This window comes from Schistocerca serialis, chromosome 7 (assembly GCF_023864345.2).
Source record: "Schistocerca serialis cubense isolate TAMUIC-IGC-003099 chromosome 7, iqSchSeri2.2, whole genome shotgun sequence".
Lineage (NCBI taxonomy): Eukaryota > Metazoa > Arthropoda > Insecta > Orthoptera > Acrididae > Schistocerca > Schistocerca serialis.
This window is the reverse complement of record NC_064644.1, coordinates 601,953,394-601,978,390: the sequence shown is the minus strand read 5'-3', so window position 1 is coordinate 601,978,390 and position 24,997 is coordinate 601,953,394. Positions and strand designations below refer to the sequence as shown.

Here is a 24,997-nt window from a genome sequence, read left to right as displayed (position 1 = left end):
ACAGATGGCAGTAAGATCGCATACACGAGGTATAACGGGGCAGTGCATTGGCCGAGCTATCATTTGTACTCAAGTGTTTCACGTGGAAAGGCTTCCGACGCCAGATTTCGCCGCACTGTCCTAACGGATTCGTTCGTCGTAGTCTCAAATTGCTTTCTGCAGTTGTTTCACGCAGTGTTGCTTGTCTGTTAGCACTGACAACACTACGCCAACGCCGCTGCTCTCGGTCCTTACGTTAAGGCCGTTTGCCACTGCGTCGTCCTTTGTGAGAGGTTATGCTTGAAATTTGGTATTCTCGGCATAATCTTGACACTGTAGATCTCGAAATATTGAATTCCCTAACGAGAGTTACAGAGATTAAACGAGAGATAATAGTTGGAGCTATGCGCATCAGACATTCCATTTAGGAAATCGTTAGGGAATTCAAAATTCCGAGATCTACAGGGTCAAGAGTATGTCGAGAATACCAAATTTCAAGCATAACCTCTCACGAAGGACGACGCAGTGGCAAACGGCCTTTACTTAAGGACCGAGAGCAGTGGCGTTTGCGTAGTGTTGTCAGTGCTAACAGACAAGCAGCACTGCGTGAAACAAATGCAGAAAGCAATTTGAGACTACGACGAACGTATCCGCTAGGACAGTGCGGCGAAATCTGGCGTTAATGGGCTGTGGAAGCAGACGACCGACGCGAGTGCCTTTGGTAACAGGACGAAACTGCCTACAGCGCCACTCCTGGGGTCATGACCATGTCGGTTGGACCCTTGACGAGTGAGTAACTGCGGCCTGGTCAGATGAGTCCCGATTTCTGTTCGTAAGAGCTGATTGAACGTTTAGAGCGTGGTACAGACCCCACGAAGCCATGGACCCAAGTTGTCAACAAGGCACTGTGCAAGTTGATGGTGGCCCCAAAATGGTGTGGACTGTGTTTACACGGAGTGGACTGCGTCCTATGTTCCAACAGAACCGATCATTGCCTGGAAATGTTTGTGTTCGGCTCCCTGGAGACCATGAATGATGTTCCAAAAAACCATGGTCTTTTTATGGATGACAGTACGCCGTGCCACCGGGCCACAGTTGTGCGCGATTGGTTTGAAGAACATTCTGGACAGAGTGAGTAATTTGACCACCCAGACTGCCTGACGTGAATACCACTGAATCTTTATGGGCCATAATCGAGAGGTCAGTTCTTACTCAAAATCCTGCACCGGCAACATTTTCGCAGTTATGGACAGCTAAAGAGGCAGCGTGGCTCAATAATTCTGCAGGGGACTTCCAACGACTTGTTGAGTCCATGCCACGTCGGGCTGCTGCACTATGCCGGGGAAAAGGAGATCCGTCAAGATATTAGGAGGTACCCCACGACTTTTGTCGCCTCAGTGTATCTCTGCACATCTTCCATTTTTATATACTTGGTGCTATTCCCTTAATTTTGTACACGTTTGTACAAATGTGGACTAGTTTTATTAATTCACAATTAAACAACCACAGAAGTTCGCACTACCTAAACAAGCTGCATCGGCGCGGTCGAGCAAACTTGGTGGTCGAAGAATGGTACCCGAAACTCTGTAAGTCTTTTCAGTCTCATTATTAGTACAGGAATTATTAGTCTGTATAGCAGTCTATAATCGAATCCAGTAGCAGGCAACCAGGATCCAGTACCGCCTCACGAGGATGATGTCAACAGCCGTCACTCGGTGAATGATACGTCAGTGGAGGTCGCGGTCGCTACTAGGTTGCGGGACCAATAACGTGGAGCCGTACTTGTCCTGAGCTGCTTTCACGTACAATCTTTTTGGCTCGTAAATATCGATTCATTCTCTGACGAAATCGATATCGCTATCCGGGTGAGATACAAGACTTCATATTATACTAGGGCTCAAAAACTTTTATTTCACAGTGTAAATAACGGAAATAGCGAGACAAACGTCCATATGCTACAAGTCCGCACTCGGATGAACTCACAAGAGAAACTACATAAGCAAATTTATGGAAACTATATTTTGTCACAATTTAATCGTGTCAGGCTGAAAACACTTTGAGAATGTATTTGACATCGTGAGGTACATGAAACACTGTCTGGTACCACGTGAAAGCAGTCACAAAGAAAAGTTGGGTCAGTTACTAAAATTACCTTCACGAGTTATCACAAAAGCTAGAGAAATATTATTTAAGCAAATACATTGCAGAAGAAGCACTGTAAGAAGCTGTTTGATACCACAAGACACACGTGGTCGGAATCACTAAGAGGTATCGACTAATTTAAGGAATAAGAAACCATGGGACATCAAAATAACTGAAGACAGTATTCAAATAAACTCCACTCTGAAAAGACTGGGGAATCATAAATTATTCCCTAACTAGCCTCGACATTCTAACAGCTATGGATCCCAATGGTGACCCTCAGTGCAGCCAAAAAACGTAACTGGATGGTCCTACTGTGACCAGCCCCAAGAAGCCCGTGTTTTCTCGAGATGACTCGCTCCACACACGCATACCGCCAAAACGCAATGGACACCGAAAAACAAGTGACCAATGCCAAATACAGCAACTTAAGCCTCTCGACCTCTTTGGTCAGTTATCTCCACGTCTATTCACGGACCTAAGGTTTTCGAGTTTATATTCTTTGCAAACCGATGGCCTTATGAAAGTTGCTAGGTGATCGCTGTAGCTACTGTCACAAAAGGAGAAAAGGAGCACGGTAAACATGTCATTAACCTACAGGTGTCGGTAATTTCTCTCATTGTTGCCCATATTTTACTCTTTTAAACCAAAGAGAGACTTAATATCGCTCGTCTTGTGAAACGGGTCGGCCCTACACTCTGCTCATGCGTTTTCCTCTCTTGAAGGCTACCTGTAACAGGAGCTCAGATATTCGTACTTGTACATATGACAGAATCACAAACCCAGAGAAATATTATAGAAAAAGTTTTTAATTTCCTATAAATTGCTTTAAATATGTTCGTCATGTACTTTATTTTTGCTCTAATGGGAACTTCAGTATCAGCTGAGTTACAGACTGTTGGAAGACCTCTCGTGTGACATACAAACGTGACTAGCCGCAAAATGCAATCGTAACATGTGTGAAATTACTTCCACAGCAGATTTGTAGCCCTTGTAGTGTTTCGTACCATATAACTCGAATCAGTTATGTGAGAAATCGGTAATCTAAATTCAGTTCCTTGTTATACAGCTCACAACAGACGGATGATTCTGTTAAGTTTTTGATAGCTGGGAAGACCATGAGAAGTGCTGAAACGCAGTCACGCTTTCGGCATACAAACCAAATCAGATGTGATATAATCGGTTAGAGAATAGACATCTTAGATTATAGCATTGTTGTTAATTAATTAAATGTGCAACTCCGGATACCCTTGGTCACTCTGAATAATCAAAATAGTGTCTCTCCTGGAAATTATTGTCTGCATGATGAATTATCCGTCCCCACGCATAGCAATACGGAAATGTCAGACTCCGGGTACGCCTGTTGGGCACACGCTATTCGTATGCGGGCATGCTGTTAGAAACAAGCTCAATAACTATGCGACTTATGATGCATAATAGCAATTTGTAAAGTAGTAGGTCACCCGTGGTCTAGGGATACCAGCACGGTAGCTCAGCGTGTTCGGTCAGAGAGCTGGTTGGTCTCCGTAGTAAAAGAAAAACTGAGTGAAGGGTCAAGAAAACGAACTTCAACGGATGTCATATGACGTCCGCTAAGATCAAATATAACAAATTTGGAATGAGATTTTCACTCTGCAGCGGAGTGTGCGCTGATATGAAACTTCCTAGCAGATTAAAACTGTGTGCCCGACCGAGACTCGAAGCTGTGAGGACCGGGCGTGAGTCGTGCTTCGGTAGCTCAGATGGTAGAGCACTTGCCCGCGAAAGGCAAAAGGTCCCGAGTTCGAGTCTCGGTCGGGCACACAGTTTTAATCTGCCAGGAGGTTTCATAACAAATCTGTCCCGGGTTTGAAACTCGCCACCGCTTAAATTTTGATTAATAATCAGCATTGTCGGTCGAAGACATCCGGCATAAGAAGTTATCCTCATTCTGCCATTCACCTCATCGACGGACTTGCACTTGGAGTGGGAAACTGCCCCTAAAGGCGGAAGAATCAACAAAGATCAACAGCATGAGGATGCAAAAGGCAATGGGAAGCACTGCATTAAAGACATATAACGTGCATCCACAGGACATGTGGCCTGTAACTGAAGAAGTGTCATGATGATCTCTCCGTTTGCAAAAGATTCTGGAATACTCCCCCATTCGGATTTCCGGGAGGGGACTGCCACGGGGGAGGTGACCATGAGAAAAAAATTGAATAATCAACAAAAGGGTAACGTTCTACGAGTCGGGACGTGGAAAGTCAGAACCTTGAATGTGGTAGGGAAGCTAGAAAATCTAAAAAGGAAATGCAAGGGCTCAATCTAGATATAGTATGGGTCAGTGACGTGAAATGGAAAGAAGACCACGATTTCTGGACAGATGAGTGCAGGGTAATGTCAACAACAGCAGAAAATGACATAACTGGAGTAGGATTCGTTATGAATAGGAAGGCAGGGCAGAGAGTGTGTTACTGTGAACGATTCAGTGACAGGGTTGTTCTTATCTGAATCGACAGCAAACCAACACCGACAACGATAGTTCAGGTATACATGCCGATATAACAAGCTGAAAATGAAGAGATAGAGAAAGTATATGAGGATATTAAAAGTCTTATACAATACGCAAAGGGAGATGAAAATCTAATAGTCATGGGGGACTGGAATGCAGTTGTAGGAGAAGGAGTAGAAGAAAATGTAACTGGAGAATATGGCCTTGGGACAAGGAATGAAAGAGAAGAAAGACTAATTGAATTCTGTAATAAATTTCAGCTAGTAATAGCGAATACCCTGTTCAAGAATCACAAGAGGAGGAGGTATACTTGGAAAAGGCCGAGTGATTCGGGAAGATTTCAGTTAGATGGCCAGACAGAGATTCTGTAATCAGATACTGGGTTGTAAGGCGTACCCAGGAGCAGATATAGACTCAGATTACAATGCAGCAGTGATGAAGTGTAGGCTGAAGTTTAAGAGATCAGTCACGAAGAATCAGTACGTAAAGAAGTGGTATACGGAAGTGCTAAGCAACAACGATATACTCTTGAAGTTCACTAAGGCTGTAGATACAGCAATAAGGTATAGCTCAGCAAGAAGTGCAGTTGAAGAGGAATGGACATCTCTAAAAAGGGCCATCACAGAAGTTGGGGAGAAAAAAATAGGTGCGAAGAAGGTAATTGCGAAGAAACCATGCGTAACAGAAGAAATACTTCAGCTGATCGATGAAAGAAGGAAGTACAAAAATGTCCAGGGAAATACAGGGATACAAGAAATGAAAGTCGCTGGGGAAAGAAATAAATAGGAAGCACAGGGAAGCTAAAACGAAATGGTCGCGTGTAAAATGTGAAGAAGTCGAAAAAGAAATGATTGTGGGAAGGACTGACTCAGCATATAGGAAAGCCAAAAGAACCTTCGGTGAAATTAAAAGCAAAGGTGGTAATATTATGAGTGCAACGGGAATTCCACTGCTAAATGCAGAGGAGAGAGCGGATAGGTGGCAAGAGTAAACTGAAGCCCTCTGTCAGGAGGAAGATTTGTCTGACATAATAGAAGAAGAAACAGGATTCGATTTAGAAGAGACGGGGGATCAAGTATTAGAATCAGTATTAAGATAGCTTTTGAGGACTTAGCTAAAACAAGGCAGAGGGACAGACAACATTCCATCAAAATTTCGACAATCGTTGGGGGAAGTGGCAACAAAACGACTATTCACGTTGGTATGTCGAATGCATTTGTTTGGCAATATAGTGTCTGAATTTCGGAAAAATATCATCCACACGATTCCGAAGACTGCAAGAGCTGATAAGTGCGAGAATTATCGCACAATCACCTTAACAGCTGCTGAAAAGAATAATACACGAAAGAATGGAAAAATGAATTGAGCAGTTTTGGTTTACGAAATGTAAAGGCACCAGAAAGGCATTTCTGACGTTGCAGTTGATAACGGAGGCAAGACTAAAGAAAAATCAAGACACGTTTATAGGATTTGTCGACCGTGAAAAAGCGTTCGATAATGTGAAATGGTGAAAGCTGTTCGAAATTATGAGAAAAGTAGGGGTAAGCTACAGGGAGAGATGAGTAATATACAACATGTACAGGAACCAAGAGGGGTAATAAGAGTGGACGGCCAAGAACGAAGTGCTCAGATTAAAATGGGTGTAAGACAGGGACGTCCTCTTTGGCCCCTACCGGTCAATCTGTACATCGATGAAGCAGTGATGGAAATAAAATAAAGGTTCAGGAGTGGAATTAAAATTCAAGGTGAAAGGATGTCAGTGATACGATTCGCTGATGACATTGCTATCCTGAGTGAAAGTGAAGAAGAATAGCGTGATCTGTTGAATGGAATGAACAGTCTAATGAGTGCAGATAATGGACTGAGAGTAAATCGAAGAAAGACGATGGTAATGAGAATTGGCAGGAATCATAAAAACGATAAACTTAACATACGGATTAATGGCCCCGAAGTAGATGAAGTTAAGGAATTCTGCTACCTACGCACTAAAATAAGCACTGACGCAAGGAGCAAGAGGAAATAAATAGAAAACTAGCACTGGCAAAAAGGGCGTTCCTGTTCAGCAGAAGTCTCCTACTATGGAACATACGCGGTAATTTAAGGAAGAAATTTCTGAGAATGTACATTTGAAGCACAGAACTGAATGGTAGTGAAACATGGACTGTGGGAAAACCGGAAGAGAAGAGAATCGAAGCATTTGAGATGTGGTGCTACAGACGAATGTTGAAAATTAGATGGAGTGATAAGGTAAGGAATGAGGAGTTCCTGCGCAGAATCTGAAAGGAAAGGAATATGTGGAAAATAGTGACAAGGAGAAGGGAACATCTGTTAAGACATCAGGGAATGACATCCGTGGTACTACAGGGAGGTGTAGGCGGTAAAAACTGTAGAGGAAGACAGTGATTGGAATACATCCAGCAAATAATTGAGGATATAGGTTGCAAGTGCTACTCTGAGATGAAGAGGTTTGGACAGGAGAGGAATTCGTGGCGGGCCGCATCAAACTAGTCAGAAGACTGATGACTAAAAAAAGAAAAGTACTGCAAGCAGAGCTGGTTTGCGATCCAATGGACCGAAGCGGCAACTTGGGCAGCGAAGCTCAGAGCTACACCAGAGGCGCCCGACTGCAAAATTTACATACAATTTGTACCGTAATCAGCAGCGAAAATCCCCACATGTGAACGTATACAATAATGCTGGTAGAAGCACAAACTTTGGATTACACACGAATTCGCAAACGAGCCGAGGGAGAGAAACTGGGAATTTGTTGTTACGAGCCGCCACTGATATCTCTATCAGAAATTGTCCTGGTTAATGAAAAGTATTTAGAACATGGGAATGTTTTCACGAAAGATGTCTAAGAACCCTAAATACAGTCAATAAACGACAGTACATAACTGTATTGAATGCCTGCCGAATGTAAAATACGATGAAATACTGAACTGAGTATCATGAAATCTTTCATTGTCAAGGATAGTAATTGCCTTTAAATCTGTTGAATTCGTGCCATTAAGAACAACACATCAAAGACTAGAAAAATTTAAGTATAATAATCTTACCAATGGCAAAAAATGCCTCTACATGTACTGAAGTCAGATGGGAATCATACTTAACTTTTTCAATAGAACATTTCTATTTCGTATCACACACAAACTTGTGTTTTCCTTTCCAGTTTCATACACAAAACATTTGACTTTATTTGTCGAATACCAACTATTTTCATGGCAAATTTTTCAAAACTTAGCTTAGATTTTCTTCAAAAGTAACACACAAGTTAAGCAAGTAAACAGTGTCTTCTGTTTAACACATCAATATAAAATTAGATGATTTTTTTGTATTTGTGTTTCAGTTTTTCTGATCGAAAAGGGAAATAATTAGTAAATTATAGAATTACAAAATTCCCATTATTAAATTAAGAAAATAAAATAAGTTTTGCATTTTTGTTCTTTACAACCAGTTTAATAGATAACACAGTTTTATAGAAACTAGAAAATACAATCAGTCTAGTTATTCCGGCTTTCTTTAAAAGTTTTTAATAAAGTTAGGAACTGTTATAGATGAAGATGAAATACATGTTAATATTTTACACCAGATATGATTCAGAAATGTATTTCTACTACAGCGGAATCTCCGTCTAAACTTTATTTGAAAGAAAAAACAGCCCATTTTCACGATCACAAGAGGTAGATGTATAAGGTGCGATAAAAAAGTTTCCGTTGGAAGGCGTCACTAATCCATTTCCCACATGTCAGTGCTTATATACACGCAACGGAATGGCGCTGTGTTACCTATAGCTGCAACAACACCCTCAAACGGAAACTTGCTGTTTATGTTTTTTAAGGTCTTCCCAAGAGTCCAAGCGAAGGAAAGTAATATCTGATGGATTGGGGGAGTACGATATAGCACTTGTGAGGAAAAATGTTCTCGAACCAGCCCAGGAACATCACATTACAGCATAACTTTTTTTACTCCTTTCCCTACGCCTCTACACTTTTTTCCATACTCTTCTCGACAACTCAGAGGATCCTGCACTAGTCCTTAAGGTTTTGCTTGCAGCTTTCATCATTTCTATCGGATTCGATTATATTCCTTGGTTGATGCCTTAGGCCCATTTTTTGTCTACCATGACTTCTTCTGCATTGAAATTATGAGGCAATCTGTTTCGTTCTACGCTGTCAAAAGGAAATTTTCTTACGTCTGACATGCATAAACTGGACATCATCTATTCAAATCTAAGAATATGTTCTACCACTTGGTTTCAGCCTCGTTGCAAAATAATTTGCTGCGGACAAATACGTTTACATCCACGTTTGATTTTGACTTTTATCTTCAACACACTCCTTAATTGTTGGTTTAGGTATATTTTATATGCGTGGACATTCATTTAATCCATGATCCCAATTTAGATGTATTGTTACAGCTACATGCTGTTTGTCTGCGCTCCACTTTCCATAATGCCTTTCTGTGGGCATATTGTAATGCAAATTAACTACGCACTAATAATGTTAACCATTTCCTGAGCCCCACTATACCGGCATGTTTCTTAAATTGTACCTGTACAATACCGGAACCTTATAGCGGTACATTATAGGCAAAGTCGTCATTTCCTCTTTACAAGCTTTCTACTAACGAATCGCAATGAATACAGATTCGTGACACTTTGGAAAGTAATGTAATTTCATGCATATCCACCCATAAACAAAACATTACGTGGGCTCTTACCTTATAACAGTAATTCTCTTCACCACGTACACAAAAGCATTACATGAAAAAACAAACCAAATCAACGCTTCAGACAATTCGTTATCATTTGAAACTGACTTCTGATAGTATGACTCCAAGAAGCTCGTAGTTCATGCAGACCTTACTAAATATCGGATGACACAAATCAAGAGACGGTACAATACAGGTAGTTCTCACCTAAATGACGATGTTATTGCTGCGACACCAGATACAGGCAGACCCACATAACCAGCCAAGAGGTGTGAAAACCTACCGCTGACGTAATTTTGGAACCGGGGGCTGCATTTACTGTGCTGGCCTGCAGTGGGGCATTCTACAGTTGGTGGTGTACTAGACTGACAACTGCTGTAGCGCATCGTAACGATTCCACTACCGACTACATGATGGAATGCTGCCTCTTGTCATAACACACCCTCCGAGAGTGAGTGTCACGGATTCTACAGGTCCTATATCGGTTTCCAAAGGTACGTAGCACTAGATGCCGAAGCACAGGTCAAGCAATTCTCGCAATTTAGGAGACTGTGGTTTGTGCGCATGAATCTGGTCCCTGACATGTATTCCAGTGGGTACAGGTCAGGCAAAATCGTTGGCGAAGGATCGATGGGAGTTGACTACTATGCCCCTCAAACAACTGTGGCGCGTCTCGCGCCCGTCGGCCGTCGCATTTTAATTTATTGTTTACTACAGGAATTTATTGGTAGCGGTGATTGTTGCCGACTTAAGTGGTGGGCCTTAATCAAAATCGTATTTAGAATTAAATGCTTTTGTGAAGTTCTCTTTTTTTAACGATAGTGATCTTCAGTGAAAATTATTTGTTACGTTAATGAACGTTAGACTAGCTGAATCTTAAATCATGAACATATAAGTTGAACAATGGAATAAACTTTTCATATTAATTTCCTCGGCTAGTCAGTTCACCTTAAAGCAAAAAATCTTAAGTTATTAATTACAATTGCGGCCCACACACGCGCGAGAGTATTTTTTCTTACTTCCGTTAACCATTGCACTGTAGTCGGAGTCCTGGCTCTGGCTTTCGGCTGTTTTACCCAAAATAAGAATCTTAAAGCTACGTATTTTCTGCAACGTCGGGTGGCTGTGGAGAAAAATGTATATTATGTTAATAGCGGGCGAGTTTTTCGCTTCCGCTAATTTTTATAAGTTAATATCGCCACGTAATGGCGTCGTTGGCTGCATCGGCCGCTGCGATTGTTGAAGTGTAAATTACTTGAATGCAGGTTAATTCAAAAGAAGGCGGACATGAAATCAGGATCACCTCTTACAGATTAAACGTGAACGATAACATTAAATCAATATATTATCTGCTTAATTAGTACAAATATGTTTACATTTGCCACCACTCGCAAGATGTCCGTCTACACTCAACCAAGATAAGAGAAGAAGTGAAGACGACTAAAAAATTAACAAAAGAGCGTATCTTGTCGTCTCTTTAGATCATTTTGTTGTATTTCTTTGCCCTCGAAACTTACACAGAGAAATTATTATAATACGGATACATGAGAAAAATTTATGTTCGCCTGAGCGGCTGGCTCATAAACATAAAGTTTATGTGACCGCTCTAAGCTTGTTGATACCAGTGCCTACCAATTTTAATTGTATATTACAGCACTGAGGATGGTCACTAAGTGACCGAAAATCGATTTTGCGGATAATAAAACAAAAAAAATACGACCAATGCTGTTTCTCCTTCCAAATGTTCGTGCAGTTCACTGGTGTCACGGTGCCCTGGATTAGCACCAGAGATCCCGTGGAATCCGAAGTCAGCGCGACCCCACAGCGAAATCCGCCCTCACCTACCTGCATCTGTGGCACGGTGCATGTTACAAGCAGCCATTCGCCTGGATGAGGGAACCATCTGCCTGGTGTAGCAAGAAATGCGATTCATTGGACCAGGCGACACGTCTCTATCGATCCACGGCGAAAGCTCAGCGATGCTGTGGCCACTGCAATCGATGGGTCGACACGGGAACACGTAGAGACCGCGTCCTGTGGTGCTCCATGTTCAACAATGGCGTTTGAATTGTGTGCTCCGAAACAGTTTTGCTGCACCAGCATTGTCCTCCGTCATCAGATCTGCCACAGATCGCTGCCTATCACGGATTACGTAGCGGGCTGTCCTCCGACTGCTACGTTTTGTGACGAGAAGGGGCGTCCAAAACCATATAACTTTCTCGTTATTTCACCAAACTTCAGTTACTTTCCACAGGTGCTCACGACAGTAGTAGGAGAAAAGCCGACCAGATTGGACGTTTAAGTGATTCTCGTTTAGAGCTGCAGCGGCACAACAATGTGCCCTTCATCAAAACCACTTATATCAGTAGATTTCTGAATTTGCGGCCCGTATCTTTCCTGCAATGACTATCCATTCTTTTCTGTTCTGCTTCTATTCTTTCCTCCTGCGTCACGTGCGCGAACCACCACCATGAGGCGTTCACGCTCGCTGTGGCCTGTGGTCATAACATTTTGGCTCATCAGTGTTCATGATGCCAGCTCAGCAGGTTATAGCGTCCCTTCGGCGCTGTACATTCGACCGGAGAATTTCCGTGCGTGTCATCGACCGAGTGTGTGGCTAAGCGACTAGCGACTACAGCCCAATCATCATCGTCAACTAGGCAAAGACAGTGGCCTACAGGCCGTCAGCTACCCCTTGTGTGGTTCTGGATTTCGAACTGGATCTACCAGCCCGAGACCTGCCAGTGAGTGCCTTCTCTCGACACTCAGTCTCCAAGGGTCCTCGGTTCTACTCGGGGCGCCTGCACGTTTCTGTCAGCTGCCACGGGCCACGTACTACAGTGTACACCAGCCCAGCCACAGAGCCTCACTGCACTGTGAGGCTGACACGCGACTTGCGCTAGATAGGGCGTCGCCGTCACCAGTCGCTGTCTGTTAGCTGCGGTCGGTAGCTGCGTCGCAGCTGTCGACCCCCTGCATGGAAAAGTGAATAGAGATAATGTTGGTGAGTGCCCATTCTTGACTCTGCGCTCGCCGCAGTACTGGAGATCCCATTCCAAAGCTACGCACCCTCTGGAGGCAGAAATAGCTATCCTGCAACACTAATTTTGCTGACCTCCGGCTGTACAACGCTGGCGCCAACGGTTAATGATGGTCTGTAGCAGGGTCGCAGTGATGGAGGAGAACTGCACGGATCGTAAGATAAAAACGTTCTTCACTTTCAGAATGACTCTCGTAATACTACTCAGTTTTCAAGTTAAATACTTCATACTTTGTAGAACAGAATAACTCTCGGTACAAAAGGAACTTCGTTTGTAAGTTAGCTCTCAAGTGAATTCAAAATGTTGTTGCTATTCACTCACATTTTGTTAAGCATTTACGTTTCTCCCTATATCTACATAACATACTGTGCAAGCCACTATACGGTATAGCGGAAGGCATCTCTCGCCACTTCTAGTATTTCCGTTCCCTGTTAGACTCGCAGATCGATCGAGAGACAAAAGATTTTTCATATGCCTGCGATAGATAGATTTCTCTTACCTTGTCTTCGCCTTTCTTACGTGAAATGTATGTTCGAGGCAGACAGTAGAGTTGTTTTGCAATCAGCCAAAAATGGCGGTTTAAACCTCATGAACAGTGTTTCGCAAAAGTAACGTTGTTTGTACATCTACATCTAATCTACATAGACATTCCGCCAGCCACCGTACTGTGCATGGCAGAGGGTTCTCTTTATCATCACTAGTCATTTCCTTTCCTGTTCCACTTGCACATAGAGCGAGGGGAAAACGACTGCCTATACGCCTCCGTACAAGCCCTAATTTCTCGTCTGTTATTTTCGTGATCCTTAACGCGCAACGTATGTTGGTGGCGGTAGAATCGTTCGGCAGTCAGCTTCAGATGCCGGTTCTCTAATTCTCTCCGGGAATTTCCATTTCAGATCACGCGACAACTCCGTAATACTCATGTGCTGATCAAACATACAGATCTAGCAGCATAGCTTTGAATATTTCGGTGTTTTATATGCGATCTCCTTCATAAAACGAGCCACACCTCCCTAAAATTCTCCCAATAAATCTAAGTCCGCCATTTGCCTTTCCTATTATCGACCTTAGGCGCTTGTTCCACTTCATGTCGTTTTGCAAAGTGATGCCTAGATATCTAATCGTTGTCACTGTGTCAAGGATTTCTTCACCAATATTGTACTGGAACATTACCGGCTTGCTTTTGTCACTCATTTGCATTGCCTTACATTTTCCTACATTTAGAGCAAGCTGCCATTCGTCACACCAAATTAAAATTCTAAGTCAGCTTGTATCCTCCTAAGTCACTGAAAGACAATACTTTTTCGTAAACTACAGCGTCATCAGCAAACAGTCGCAGATTGCTGCTCACCCTACGTCCGATGATTTACACTCCTGGAAATTGAAATAAGAACACCTTGAATTCATTGTCCCAGGAAGGGGAAACTTTATTGACACATTCCTGGGGTCAGATACATCACATGATCACACTGACAGAACCACAGGCACATAGACACAGGCAACAGAGCATGCACAATGTCGGCACTAGTACAGTGTATATCCACCTTTCGCAGCAATGCAGGCTGCTATTCTCCCATGGAGACGATCGTAGAGATGCTGGATGTAGTCCTGTGGAACGGCTTGCCATGCCATTTCCACCTGGCGCCTCAGTTGGACCAGCGTTCGTGCTCGACGTGCAGACCGCGTGAGACGACGCTTCATCCAGTCCCAAACATGCTCAATGGGGGACAGATCCGGAGATCTTGCTGGCCAGGGTAGTTGACTTACACCTTCTAGAGCACGTTGGGTGGCACGGGATACATGCGAACGTGCATTGTCCTCTTGGAACAGCAAGTTCCCTTGCCGGTCTAGGAATGGTAGAACGATGGGTTCGATGACGGTTTGGATGCACCGTGCACTATTCAGTGTCCCCTCGACGATCACCAGTGGTGTACGGCCAGTGTAGGAGATCGCTCCCCACACCATGATGCCGGGTGTTGGCCCTGTGTGCCTCGGTCGTATGCAGTCCTGATTGTGGCGCTCACCTGCACGGCGCCAAACACGCATACGACCATCATTGGCACCAAGGCAGAAGCGACTCTCATCGCTGAAGACGACACGTCTCCATTCGTCTCTCCATTCACGCCTGTCGCGACACCACTGGAGGCGGGCTGCACGATGTTGGGGCGTGAGCGGAAGACGGCCTAACGGTGTGCGGGACCGTAGCCCAGCTTCATGGAGACGGTTGCGAATGGTCCTCGCCGATACCCCAGGAGCAACAGTGTCCCTAATTTGCTGGGAAGTAGCGGTGCGGTCCCCTACGGCACTGCGTAGGATCCTACGGTCTTGGCGTGCATCCGTGCGTCGCTGCGGTCCGGTCCCAGGTCGACGAGCACGTGCACCTTCCGCCGACCACCGGCGACAACATCGATGTACTGTGGAGACCTCACGCAATTCGGCGGTACGTCCACCCGGCCTCCCGCATGCCCACTATACGCCCTCGCTCAAAGTCCGTCAACTGCACATACGGTTCACGTCCACGCTGTCGCGGCATGCTACCAGTGTTAAAGACTGCGATGGAGCTCCGTATGCCACGGCAAACTGGCTGACACTGACGGCGGCGGTGCACAAATGCTGCGCAGCTAGCGCCATTCGACGGCCAACACCGCGGTTCCTGGTGTGTCCGCTGTGCCGTGCGTGTGATCATTGCTTGTACAGCCCTCTCGCAGTGTCCGGAGCAAGTATGGTGGGTCTGACACAACGGTGTCAATGTGTTCTTTTTTCCATTTCCAGGAGTGTATGTATACAGAGAACACTTCTATGGAGCACTCCCGCGAGATCCTTGTCTCTAATAAACACTCATTCCCCAGGACAACGATTTGGGTTCGATTACTTAAGACGTCGTCGAGCAAATCACATATCTGGGAACCAATGCCGTATGCTAAGACCTTCATTAACGGTCTCTAGGGGGACACTGTGTCAGACCCTTTACGAAAATCTAGGAATACAGAATTTGCCATTGCCCCTCATCCGTGGTTCGGGATGTACCGAATGAGAAAAGACGAAGCTGAGTCTCGCATGAGCGATGCTTTCTAAATCCGAACTGGTTCGTGAACAAAAGCTTTTCTCCTTCAAGGAAACGTGATTAATAGTTCTTCAGCAAACCGTTGTTAAGGGTATTGATCTGGAATTTTGTGGGTCTGTTTTCTTACCCTTCTTGTATAATTGCACATGAACTGTCCTTAATGTTACACATATATTTTACAGGTAGTGTGGGTATCACACTGAATATTGAAGGTCTTGAGCCAGCAACTAATTCGACAGAAGATGCAGAAGCTAGCGACAGAGCCCGTCAGTTCCAGGTGCGTACAATAACTCTGACGTCCCGAAGTTTCATCGATACAGCCTGTAAAAGCCTTCTGCTGAAGCTGTAATTACGTCCGAGAGTACTGAAATGTGTACTCTGTTAAGCCTGAAATGTAATATTTTGAGAAGTCGTGTTATTTTGAACTAAGTAGTTCATAGTTTGTGAGAGCAGAAAAAATTATTTCTTACAAGTTTAGCCGTTCAGAGTTTATACAGGGTGGCTAAAGTGAAATTGGCCAGGAAAATATTGCATACACTTTAAGACAGGCAACCCAACTAACATCATCCGTATCAAGGGCAGGAAATGTAAGTTATGTTGCTTATCTTAACCTCTTAACCCCTGAGAGTAAAAAAATTCACAGGAAATTTTTCTTTTCGTGTTTTCCAACAAACCAATTCACAAGCATGATACAAATGCAGTATAAATATGGTTTTGATGATTCACTAATTTACGGGGTGGTCTTAAACCATATGTCAAAAATGTAAAGGCCTAAATAAGCAGATTTCGTATAGGAAGGTGTGTGCGGTAATGACACAGCTCTAGCTTTTAGAGCAGTATGAAACACAGGAAACTGAAAAGGCATGTAAAGACAAATGACATCAGAAATATATCAATAGTTTACAACAGGCGCTCGAAAGAGCGGCTACCAACAGCAATGCACGATTCACAGCGACGGCGCAAAATTCAGTCGGAAGAGGCGTCAGGCATGTCGATAGCAGCAACAGGCACGCGGGCGACGAGACCTTCTTCAGATGTGACGGGACTCTCGTACACCAGGCTTTTCATACGACCCCACAAGAAAAAATCCACGCACGTTAAATGGGAGAACGCGATGACCAGGAAACTGAAGTGTCCTATCCGCAGCTGCCCGTACACAGCGAACTGCTAATTCTTGACGTTTCGACTGAGCTGGGGTTCCATCGTGCTGGAACCACATTCGTCTGCAAACAGGGTAGAGGAACATCGCCCAGAAGTTAAAGTAAGACCTCCTGTAGGAAGATGTAACTGTAGCCTGTTAAACGAGTAGGTAGAGTGTACGGTACTACTAAGTTATTGTACACAATGCCTGTCCAAACATTAACGAAAAACTTTTCTTGGTAGGTGTGTGTACTATTGTGCTATTTCGGTTACCATGTGCCCACGGGTGAGAATTATGGATGTTCAATTGCCTTATCGCGTAAAGGTAGCCTCATCAGTAAATAAAACATCTGCAGGGAAGGTTTCGTAGACTGCAGTCTGCTGTAGGTACCAACGAGCAAAGTTGAGATGTGGAAGGTAAGCGTCAGGGGTCGTTGCTTGCACTCTCTGTAAATGGCAATGTTACGGATGCATTCCGTCTTTATGTAAAGACTTTTTGATGGCTGACACGAAGCGCACGTCCTACAGGTCTCGAGCTTGTGATGGGTTATATACTGTGTTTTGCACTTTTTCTTTCACTGCAGGAGTTTTGCGATATCTTCCAATGCCAGTTCCACGCCTGGAAGCGCAAAACAATCTACTCGTGGGCAACTTCCTATGAAGACGCTCGAATGTTCAGCGATCCGGATGATTCCCATTCGGGAATCGCTCCCTGAACATCCTTGGAGCAGCTAATCCATTCCCTTGTGCAGCCGCATACATGAAGTGTATGTCGGCCAGGTATGCATTGGTGAACCGATGCATGCTGCTGAAGATCCGTGCGGGAAATTGTGAATCCAGCAAGCGAAACGCTTTTACACGCCACCATTATCACCGCTCTCTACCGGGTTAAGGTAGAATTACCGCAAACACATTCCTATACGACATGTGTTTGTTTCGATACCCTCTACGTGCCGTTACATTTTCGACATATAGTTGAGGACCACCCTGTATAAATGGAAGTCCACGTGTTTGGATTTTCAGTCTCATTTGCAGTAAAACCCACTACCCTCTGCTTTGTATTTTCTCTTCTTTTTACAACAAAATTTTTATCCTATTTAAAACAGTCAACTGCATATGCTAATATACACAGAGAATAGGTTTGATAATGTTAACATGTTCGAAATATGTGATTTCCAATACAAGATTTTGTTGATGCGCTGAAATAACTTCATGAATGCAAAGAATTAAGAATCATACAATAGTTTCTGGAAAGTAATAATTTGCTACTGCCAGTAAAAAAAATCTTTACTTCTTAGTATTAGCTACAAAACAATTACTTTCCACAATACATAAATAAATTTCATACTTTGTCTGCGTTTCCTGCATTCTGAAACACTCTTTGCGTGTAGAAATTTCGTGAGATGCTTAGCTTTCTCAAACCTTACTTCAGTAACTGGTTGCAAAACAGCTCATTTTCGCTATTTAGATTTTCTACATCATTTACGTCTTCACTATCAGAGAAATTCACCGTACAAGAATGTCCTCTTTTCGCAGTAACTAGCCTGACATATTTGTAATTAAATTTAACTTTGCCTGCATGTGTTTTGTAGTCAGTCACTGACAGTCTTTTCTGCTTAGCTATCTGATTAACTGTGGTACCTGACCCTACAACTGGCAATCACAGGGTCTATAAAATGACTAAAAACCCGTACCGGCCATTTTTATGTGCGATTGTAACATCTATAATATGACAGAAATGTGTCACAAAGACGAACATCTCCCACGTTTTCGTTATAGCGTTTCTCCATCATTGGTTGTGGAACATCTGATTTCTTTTTCTCTTATCTGTAATATGACCAAGGTCCATGTACGAGGACTCGCAGGAAGTATGCTATTTCACAGTGACGAATTAAATTTATCCAAATGTTAACTAATTCTCACCATCTAGAATAGTTGGAGAGCTTTCGACAAAAACACGGAATCTCAGTTTAGTATTTTGGCATAGTAATTACTTATAAATCTTTCTAGTTCGTTGAAGAAGCCATTTTCAGCATACGACCAACTCTAAACGAACACGCAATGGCTTGCAAGACGCTGCATTCTAGTGTTAATATTAAGAACAGGAAGGTCCCCACTTGTAGACAATCGTCGTATAAGCGAAAAAAATGCGCGTATCTGTGAAGAAACGATGATCGAAGGTCGACATTTGTGGACAGAAAGAACAAAGAGATTATGGTGAATGAAATATTCTCCGAACTGCTTTTACTCGTATTTTGCCCAAACCTGAATGTAGTGACTGCCAGAGAAGGATGCTGGTCTACTCTGTATTGCAGATGGGCATTTATGCTCACCCCATCTACAGTGCGGAAGGGGACTACCCGGCTGTGGTGAGAGAGAGGGTGGACGCCAACAGCGCAGCAGAGGGGAGACCGCGGTCCAGGCTGCCGTCCTTCACACAGGAAGAGGTCCAGTACATCAGGGGTGAGTGTCTCAGCAGATTCTACTCCAACACGAGACTCTGCCAGTTTCTAAAGTCTTAGGCCTACTACTAGGGCTATACGGAATGTAAGTTCCAATTAATTTATTTAAGAAAAACGCCAGTACATGGACAGATATTTCATTATATGCAACATAAAGCTACAATTGTCAGCTGTTTTTCTCAGAAATTACGTTGTTCATTAAGGCACTTCCCATATCGAGGAAGGAGTTTTTCAGTGGCCTCGTTGTAGAATTCTGCCTCCTGTGAGCTAACCATGGTTTGACACTCTCCTTTACCAACTCATCTTCAAATTTCTGTGACCATACCCATAGTCTCCCTCAGACATCACGGACCGTGTTGGACGATATTGTGACGGATAAGCTCGGTTATTAAAATTTTTTTGTACACTGGGTCCTAAAGCCTGTGGATGACGCCCGGAATACGAGGAGCATGGGAGACACATCAAAGTTTCTGATGCGGTGCGATGCAGAAGGAGACAAATTCTCCAGACACACTGTGACAGGTGATGAAACATAGGTTGCAACGTGGAGACAAAATACCAATCCATGGAGTGGAGCCTCACTATCTTGCGACGAGAGCCTTTTAGAGTGCTGCACAAATACTGATGACAGCTTTTTTTGGGACTGAGAGGGACAACTGCTTGTAGATTTTATGGAAAGAGGCACTGCGATAAATTCCGAAACTGTGCGCATTAACGTTGAGCCCCACACGGCGGCACGACACAAACGTTGCTTAGCAGTCCCAACTGAGAATAATCTGCTCATCCTTCCGCACGGACACGATTTCTCACACAATGATTTTCAGCTGTTACCAAAGATGAAAAACTAACTTCTGATCCACTGCTGGAATGCGAAGACGAGTTAAAGTAGACTGTCATAGCATGTCCTAGTTCACAGGCGGCAGAATTCTACAACGAGGGTTCTGAAGAACACGTTCCTCAATGTGACAACTGCCTTATTGTAGATGATGATTGTAGAAGCAGTTATGTAGAAAAGCAGCTGACAGTTAGGAGTTGTATAATTAGAACAGAATATTTAAAGTAGGTTAGAAACAATTCGTACCATTCTAATATTTTTAGCCAACGATACTCATGGTTACAACTTCCTGATGTCTGAATCAACTGTGTAAAAGCAGTACCTCACTTTGCATAATAATCCCTGTGGAATAGTAAAATTCTGGCAAGGGTCGTCACACAGCTATGGAATCTGTGCAATACGTCTAAACGCCAAATTCAGTAAAAAGTGCAGTGTCAAGAAGGGGCGACTTGATTTTAATTAAAATTAGTCCTCGTACAGCACAAAAACCGATTAAGCAGTCAATGCAATAAAACAGTGTTACATCCAGGAAAAGGGCTTTGATGCTACTGTGGAGAGACCAGATTTAACTGACCAAAAGATTTAAGTGGTTGCAGGAACAAAAATCTAAATGTTAATTACCGCAGGTGACAATTTCTTTTCATACATTTTTAAGATTTTTTATAATAAAGGAGTATTCTAGTATCTAGTGTGGTTCCTCTGTCAAAAAGTTCTTAAACATGTGTCCAAACAAAGTTAAAATCTCTAACCAAAAAGTGAAGTATCGTGAAGGGGAGGAGGAAACGAAATGATGAATCACCAGCCATGTCATGTTATTTCAGTGACTACAAAATCGAGTGAAATTCAAAAACAAGTAGGCAGTATGAGCACACTCATGAGCGTGACGCTGCACCCCTCTGGCACGGATGCATGCACCGAATAGGTCGAGCAGGCTGTCATAAAGCCTTTATACTCTCTCCTGAGACAAGTTGGCACACAGTTGTTGCAAGTGATCCTCAATACGTCCGGGTCCCACACGTGTTCTATCTGGGCATCTTACTGGTCACAGAAGTACCTCTGCATGGCACGGTTCATAGAGACCTGTGCCATGTGTGGACGCACATTGTCCGTTGAAAATGCCACAACGATACTATCACTTGAGAGAAAATATATGAGGATGGAGGATGTCCGCGACGCACCGTTGTGTTCTCGTAATCCCTCAGCCACTACCAGTTGTGACTTGAAGTCATGGCTTGCCGTACCTTGATACTAGGGGTGACACCGCAGTGGCTCTAAAAAACAATTGAAGATTGGGCCCTCTCCTCACGTTGCCCCCATACTCTCCAATAGTAATACATGGTAGTGCAGGACCGCAGCTGATGGCTGAACACAGTGCGAGTCCATTCATCAGCCGACCATGGTCTCCGGTCACAGCGCCACTCCAAATACAGTTGTGGTGTTAACGGCAGCCTACGCACAGGCTGGAAATTGCCTCGTCTGTCTGCTGCTAGTCTCCAACCAATGGTACGGAATGACACAGAATGTTGCAACAGCTCCATTAGTTTTTCTCGGATAGCAGGTACAGATGGGAAGAGGCTACAATGTGCTTGTTGCACAATACGGAGATACTTCTATGTGGTGGGTAGACGTGGACGACTAGAAACTTGATGGCGAATATACCTGCCCTCGTATTCCCATGCAGTCCAAAAAGTGAGCCACAGTCATATTCGAATGCCCTACAAATCTGGATATTCCACTATTCGGTGTCCAAATGGATACCCACAATGACGCCTGTTTTAAATTCTATGAGATCCTGATAACGCTGTCTCACACGAGTGAGATATTCTGTACCAATTCTGCCCCACAGAGCGCTCCCTGATGTCCATCATCTCGTCCATGGGCAGAAGCAGATGGGCCCTATTGCCCTATTGCACACATCCTGTGCAAGTGCGAACCATTTTGCCACCACTGCTCTCGCACGCTTCCCAAGTGCTCTACAGAGCCAAAGACCTATCTGGCTGCCTAAGTATCAGCTGTTTGCCCACCGCTGCCAACCTGTGCCTTTGGGCGCCTGACTTTCCCCTGACTGGAACAGCCCAACTTAAGGTGACAAAAAGCTTATTCATCCTCAAAATGGCAAGTGATCAGCACAAGCTGGCAGCACTGTAGGCTGTGGCGGTATAAGGAGAAAGTCCTCCACTCCAACTGTTAGTGATCGAGTGGTAAATAGCATGCTACGTAAACAGCAAGTTCTGCATCAACATCAGAAGGAAGGGGTCATTCTTTGAATACGTGTCGAGGACTGAGATTTAAATCTGTGATTTATTCGTGTCTCTTCCTGTTACATTATAATGTCGTGTGACCCATATCAGGAAAGTTACAACAAATAACTCTCTTGCAGGATCAGCAGACTTTATTGGACTGAATCACTACTCTACAGACTTCGTGACTTCTGGAGTGACTGGTATATCGCCCTCCAAAAACCGTGATTCCGGCGTCATCAGTTCATATAATGAGGTAAGCTGTTACCGTTACCATCATTTGTGTAAAAGTGACAACAGTGAGTTTGCTGAAACAGCCGAAATGTTCACCAAAATGTCACACGTAACCGGAAGACAATGAACTGTGACAGCAGAGATTTATTGCACGCACTCAAATGAGTTTCATTCAGCTCCAAAACTTTCAAATGGTCCTTAAGTTCCATTGAGAATCATTATTCTCCCACCCTTTAACATCCAAGTTAATTCACCCAAGTTCATTCCAAACTGAATGTGATGATATACTTCAAACGCTCGTCCCTCAACAACTTGTATTGTCAAAAATGCATTGAATTGGAAGGCGTTATTTACTCAGGAATTCTATTATCAGTGTAACATTTCAAACTGGTGTTAATATTTATTTTACAGCGGCAATATGTAACAGATACGTAGTACAATTTCGTGCTTGTAGACCTGCGACAGTATGGGCATACGCAAACCGCAGCAACCTAAGTTCGAGATTTAGTATGGCTTGTGCTACGAGACGTTAACATGCACTCGTAGATAGAAGTTGCTAATACGAGCATATGAAAGTAATAAGTGTAGAGGAAAATAATGCTATTAGAAAATGACAACATGGTTAATAACAGGACTGGAGAGAATGGTAGTTTTTAACAATCAAAGCTAAGGTAATCGTTAGAGTGAAATTAAACTAAAAACATAAAAATGTTAATGGAAAGCAATTGATACATACTGCATGCATACAAAGTAGTAGTTAAACCATATACGACGTTTCAGGAGGGGTAATAGATATTTTAGAAGACGGTAATATAAACTAATTCGTTCAAGAACGTCTAATGCAGTATCCGAATATGTTATTTGTGTATAGGTTTTGTGATGGAAACGCTGTGTCTACTTGTAGAGAATACGGCAGACGATTTCCTAACCGCAGAATACCAGATTCGGGAGTGTTTACTCCTGTTTTTACCAGACGGTGTAAAATTGGCGCAGTGTCAAGAAGTCATATTTCATGTGAACGTGCAAACGAACAGAACATGGATGCAGTTTATTATTCAGTTTGTAGAACTTAGTCCCTCAACAAGAACACGCAGAATTTCTACATGTACCTGAAGCGGTAGGGCGCTGGTTGGGAAGTGGCAAAGTACTGAGACCACAAAACAAAGAATACTTGAACAGCAGTTTATTTATTATCAGTAACAATTAAACTTTTTACAAAGAGAAAATGCACAATTTAATACTGGCAGCATTGATGGCTGGTGGATAAGAATCACCACATCAGTAAATACAATCCTTGAAATGCATAGGTGCAAGTTGATAATATAAGTAAATTAATAAAGATCGGCCCACGTCGTTGATTCAACATACAATTATCAGTGAGAGCATAAACAAACAATTACAGGTCATGAACACCTTAGATGAAACTAACAACGTCACTTAGAACTGCACCAACGACTTAAGGCCCAATGATGAATTCCTCCCACGGTGAAGCCAAACTAGTTTAAATTACTTAAACTGTATATACAGATGTCATTAGGGGACATAATGCCAGTTTACTGATACGCTGACCGACCTTAGGAGAACAGAATTTCTCTACGAGGAACTTCAACAGCATTTCAGCAAAACACAGGATAACTCAATTAATGGCCGGCGGACATACAAACAAGCCTTGCAACTGGTGAAGATGCTTTAGGATTTACACGAAATTTGATTAAAATACAAAAGAACAGTAGTAGCTAAATTGATATATTTTAAGCTTACGTCTGATCACGCCTTCACATAAAGGCAGGTTATAACGCCTACAAACAAAATTAATTTTCCAGTGCAATGGCTGATCAAAAGTGTCCGTAGAACTTATACTAAAGGCCACCTGTGGATGGTATTGAGTCGATTTACTTAAGTGGGATTTAGAAGAAATCAGTTGCATTGAACAAACAAATCACAAGCTATTATCACACAGGCGTCTAGTTCGGAAAACAGCTAATAACAAGTAAGGCGGATTTACTAGAATCAGCTGGCTAGCTGTCTTACCAAAATAAGTACCTTTTCTACGGATACATGAGGAATTTAAATAAAAAAGTGATTTAGGTATTGACAAAAGACCATACGAAACATACAGTGATGCCCCTTTCCGGGTTTGCCCCTGAATTTCGTAAATAAGGTCTGTTCTGAAACACAAACACATAAGCCAAATGAAACACTGTTCTAATATAATACAAAACGCTAATGAATAGAACAAGTCTGGCAAGCACTGAAAGCATAAACACTGTTCTAATAAAATACTAAACACCAATGAATGAAACAAGGCCGGTAAACACTGAATAGGTAATGCGCCAGGTAAGTACTTTACAGTTAACTTTACGGAAAAATTTGACAGAAAGCGCGCGTTAGTGTACACAAGCAACCAATCCACATTAACCAATAACATGGAGAGTTGGCAACAAAAATCAAATTAACGAGCATTTTCACTAACAACAGAAAATCGGAGGTACGATCACAAATACCAGCAAGACCCGAAAGGAACCAGGATAAGCTAAGAACGAAATTACTGCCCGTTAGAAAAGTATCCACCATATAGTCCACAAGAAGGGCATGCAACAGTTCCCCGAGCATGCTTGCTTCTTCCAGCGGTCGAGTAGCAGACAGTTAAAAT

At 43.1% G+C, this 24,997-nt stretch overlaps 1 protein-coding gene across 1 annotated transcript in view; it reads left to right on the top strand.

Annotated features, from left to right (window-relative positions):
* LOC126413286 (myrosinase 1-like) overlaps positions 1-24,997 on the top strand; it is a 72,977-nt gene that overhangs the window by 27,266 nt on the left and 20,714 nt on the right. The window contains exons 6-8 of the mRNA XM_050083187.1: positions 15,616-15,710; positions 18,889-19,036; positions 22,251-22,366. Of these exons, the coding sequence (XP_049939144.1) occupies positions 15,616-15,710; positions 18,889-19,036; positions 22,251-22,366 (359 nt within the window). The remainder of the gene's footprint in view (positions 1-15,615; positions 15,711-18,888; positions 19,037-22,250; positions 22,367-24,997) is intronic.